At 47.6% G+C, this 3,387-nt stretch overlaps 1 protein-coding gene across 1 annotated transcript; it reads left to right on the plus strand.

Annotated features, from left to right (window-relative positions):
* Positions 1-2,121: 2,121 nt before the first annotated feature.
* Positions 2,122-3,084, plus strand: LOC145444307 (uncharacterized). Its single transcript, XM_080322250.1, has 2 exons — positions 2,122-2,602; positions 2,963-3,084. Exons 1-2 carry the CDS (start codon positions 2,122-2,124, stop codon positions 3,082-3,084), a joined length of 603 nt encoding a protein of 200 aa, XP_080178376.1.
* Positions 3,085-3,387: the final 303 nt, after the last annotated feature.

Consider the following 3,387-nt stretch of genomic DNA (forward strand, 5'->3'; position numbering starts at 1 on the left):
ACGAACGACGTCGTGAAGAACAGCGCGTTGAAGAATTACGTCGAAAGGAAGAAAGAGACGAACTCCTCGAAGTACGCCGACGAGAAGACTTGGAGCAAATGCTGAAGACGCAGAGAGAGTTATTCGCCTCTATGACCTCTCATAACAGCCAAAATTCCAGTGGTTCGAGTGTCAGCGATTATCAGTCGGTGAAGCGCGCTGTGGATCGTCTCGAAAAGAAAGCATCGATGCCATCCGTAAGTTGAAAGCTGAGTTGGAAAATAACGCTTCGAAGCATGCTATCAAAGGGTCGCTCAGTCGGCTTGGTAAAATTGATTCCAGACTGAGCAAAATCCTGGACGACAAAATTGATACGCTGGAGGGCGACGAGAAGAAAGACAGCCTGATTCAACGAATTTATGATATCGGGAAACAAATCAAAAGCGCCAGTGATATTGGAGAGAACCGGGTCGACGTTATCGAGAAACGCGAACGGCAAGAATCAAGAGCTGGAGCGCTACCGGCTGGCTTTAAGATTCCATCCTTCGACGGCAATGTTCTGCACTTACGAAAGTGGTGGGAAGAGTTTCGCTCCCTTGTGCACGAGAATCGCGATGTGAGCCAATTCTACAAGATGAGATATCTTAGTCAAGCATTGACTGACCCTGCTGCTGCTGTCTTAGCTGGTAAAGATGGACCGGAAACCGAATATGACGAATGTATAGCCACAGTCCAGAAGAAATTTGGACGAGAGCATATTGTCGTCCGATAGATAGGCTAGTGCAGTCCATCATGACCTCGTCAACCCCAGCAAACGAAGCCACACAGTTCGGCAATTTCATTTAAGAGATGTTTAATCGAGTAGCTGCGATGGAAACTCACGACGCCACGAGAGATATGGTTGTGGTTCCCATGATCGAAAGTCATTTGCCTATACTGGCGTACGAATGAATTGGGGACGTCATGTACACGGGATAACGGAGGATGATAGAACTCCAAGCAGTGACGATCTGTTAAAGTTTTGCCATAAAGAACTGGACGCCATGATTTCCAAAACCGCAATCAAGGGCGAAGGAAAGTCGAGCAAAAATGATAATAACAAGAGCAAGTGGGAGAAACGTTCGAATGACCGGTTAATTTCTGCGCAAAGCCTTGTCACTCTCGAAACACGGGAGACGGAAGATCCGAAGGAAGATCCGAAACCAGGTATCGCTTGTCCTTACTGTGATGCAGACCACTTGGTCACCGCATGCCGAAAATTCATCGGTCTCAACAAGGATGAGCGGCTGTGATGCAGACCACTTGGTCACCGCATGCCGAAAATTCATCGGTCTCAACAAGGATGAGCGGCGTCAATCTGTGGACAACAACAATCTATGTTTTCGTTGTCTTATTGTACCATTTTCGCCTCGACAGCATCATTGCCGAAAAAAGAAATGCAACCAGTGCGGTTATCGTCACAATGAAATGATCAGTTGTCCGCCTGAGTTGAAGACGGAGGAGACGGCAAAGAGTCTGATCGCAGCCGCAAGTGAAGATGAATCTACATTTCACACCAAACCCAAGCCTATCGTTTCCAATGAAGACAGAGCCGTTTCACCAACAGCCTTGGCAAGGGCCAGAAGTGGTGATCGAGACACGATAGTCCGTCTTCCGCTCGACACCTTGAGTGAGAAGACCTTCGTCAGTCAACGAGTTGCAGAAACATTAAAACTGATTCCAAGCGCAACAAAGCACATTGCGGTACAAGGGTTTGGTGGACACGAAACCAAAACGAAGGTATCGGTAGCCGAGATGGAGCTTGTCCCCTTGAAAGCTGAGGAACCGACTATCGCATTTGAAGCCTACATCAAGTCTGGGCCGCTCGGAGCACCATTACATCCAGTGAAAATTCAGCTTGAAGATCACCCGCACTTGAAGGGCGTTCACCTGGCAGCCCCCAACGTGTCTGCGGGCGCTGAGATAGATATCCTGGTCGGCAGTGCATAACTGAGTGAAATTATGCTGAGCGGAGTCATCAGGCCAAGGGGAGGAAAATCTCGTTTAACTGCGTTCGAGACTATATTTGGATACGCACTGTTGAGACCAATTTCAGGACGCGGCGATCCGAAACCGTCGTGTATTTTTGTCCATGCACCGAGTATGACTGCTGATGGCGAGAGCAATCAGACCAAGACCTGCACGCTGAATTGCGATGTTGAGAAATTTTGGAGTCTCGACGCCATCGGCATCACCGACACCTGTGTTAAAATGACCGCAGATGAAGAGAGAGCGGTTGCGTTGTTTGAAGCAGAAACTATATATAACAGGGTACGCTACGAAATCCCACTGCCATTTCGACAGGATGCACCGAAGCTCTCCAGCAATTACCGAACTGCGAAGAAGTTGCTTGAGTCTACGGAAAGAAGACTCGAGAAAAACCCAGAAATGAGGGAAAGGTACATCCGAGAAATGCGGGAACTGGTAGATCATACGTTTGCGAGGCAGCTTACCGCGAGCGAGATTGATCGTTTCAAACGCGATGGCGATTGCTATTTCATTTCGCACCATGGCGTGATCAAGGAGTCGAGCGTATCGACCAAATTTCGGTTGGTGTTCAATGCAAGCCATCCTGATAAAAACGGTAATTCGTTAAATTATTGCCTTTTACCTGGTCCTGCTCTACAGCCTGATTTGGGTGGGGTTCTACTGCGGTTTCGCACACACCGTATTGCTTTGTGTGGTGATATTGAAAAGATGTTTCCACAGACAAAGGTTCTGCCTCAGTATTACAGATACCAACTCTTCCTTTGGTGAGATTGCGATGCAAGTTGCGAACCGAAGAAAATGGTAATGACTTCATTGATGTTCGGTGTAAACTATTCTCCGTGTGGGGCAATTTCTTGCACGCACCGACATGCCGGCCGAAAAGACACGAGACGCCAATATCCCAGACTTTGTGGAGAACTTGGGGAATCACTATACGTAGACGATCTTCACACAGGTGGTGACAGCGTTACAGAAGTCGTTACTCTGCATCGCGACGCAGTTGCGTTTTTTGAGTCCGGCGGATGGCGGTCGTGCGATACGCAAGCCGAAGAGATTCCAACCGACTTGATTGCGTGATTGTTTTTTCATTGAGTTAATTACCCGTGCGTGTTACCTAAGGTGTACGACTGTACGTTGGTTTGTGCTGGGTAAGCCTGTTCGTTTTTGAGTGCTGTGTACGACGGTTACCTTCATTGAACGACGCGCCGAATTGACACGTTTCGAAGACTATTGCGGGCTGAGACGGCATCGTATTTAAACTCTCACGGTATGAGGTGTTGGAGTAATTTCTCGTCTTGACTTTGATTTATCCGTATGCAAGTTGCTGATCTTTTTTGGGAATTTTGTTAATAAAATTCTACAAAGAGTATTTCTTGTAGA

Source organism: Botryllus schlosseri, chromosome 8 (assembly GCF_051294905.1).
Source record: "Botryllus schlosseri isolate E-star chromosome 8, Bs_hap1, whole genome shotgun sequence".
NCBI lineage: Eukaryota > Metazoa > Chordata > Ascidiacea > Stolidobranchia > Styelidae > Botryllus > Botryllus schlosseri.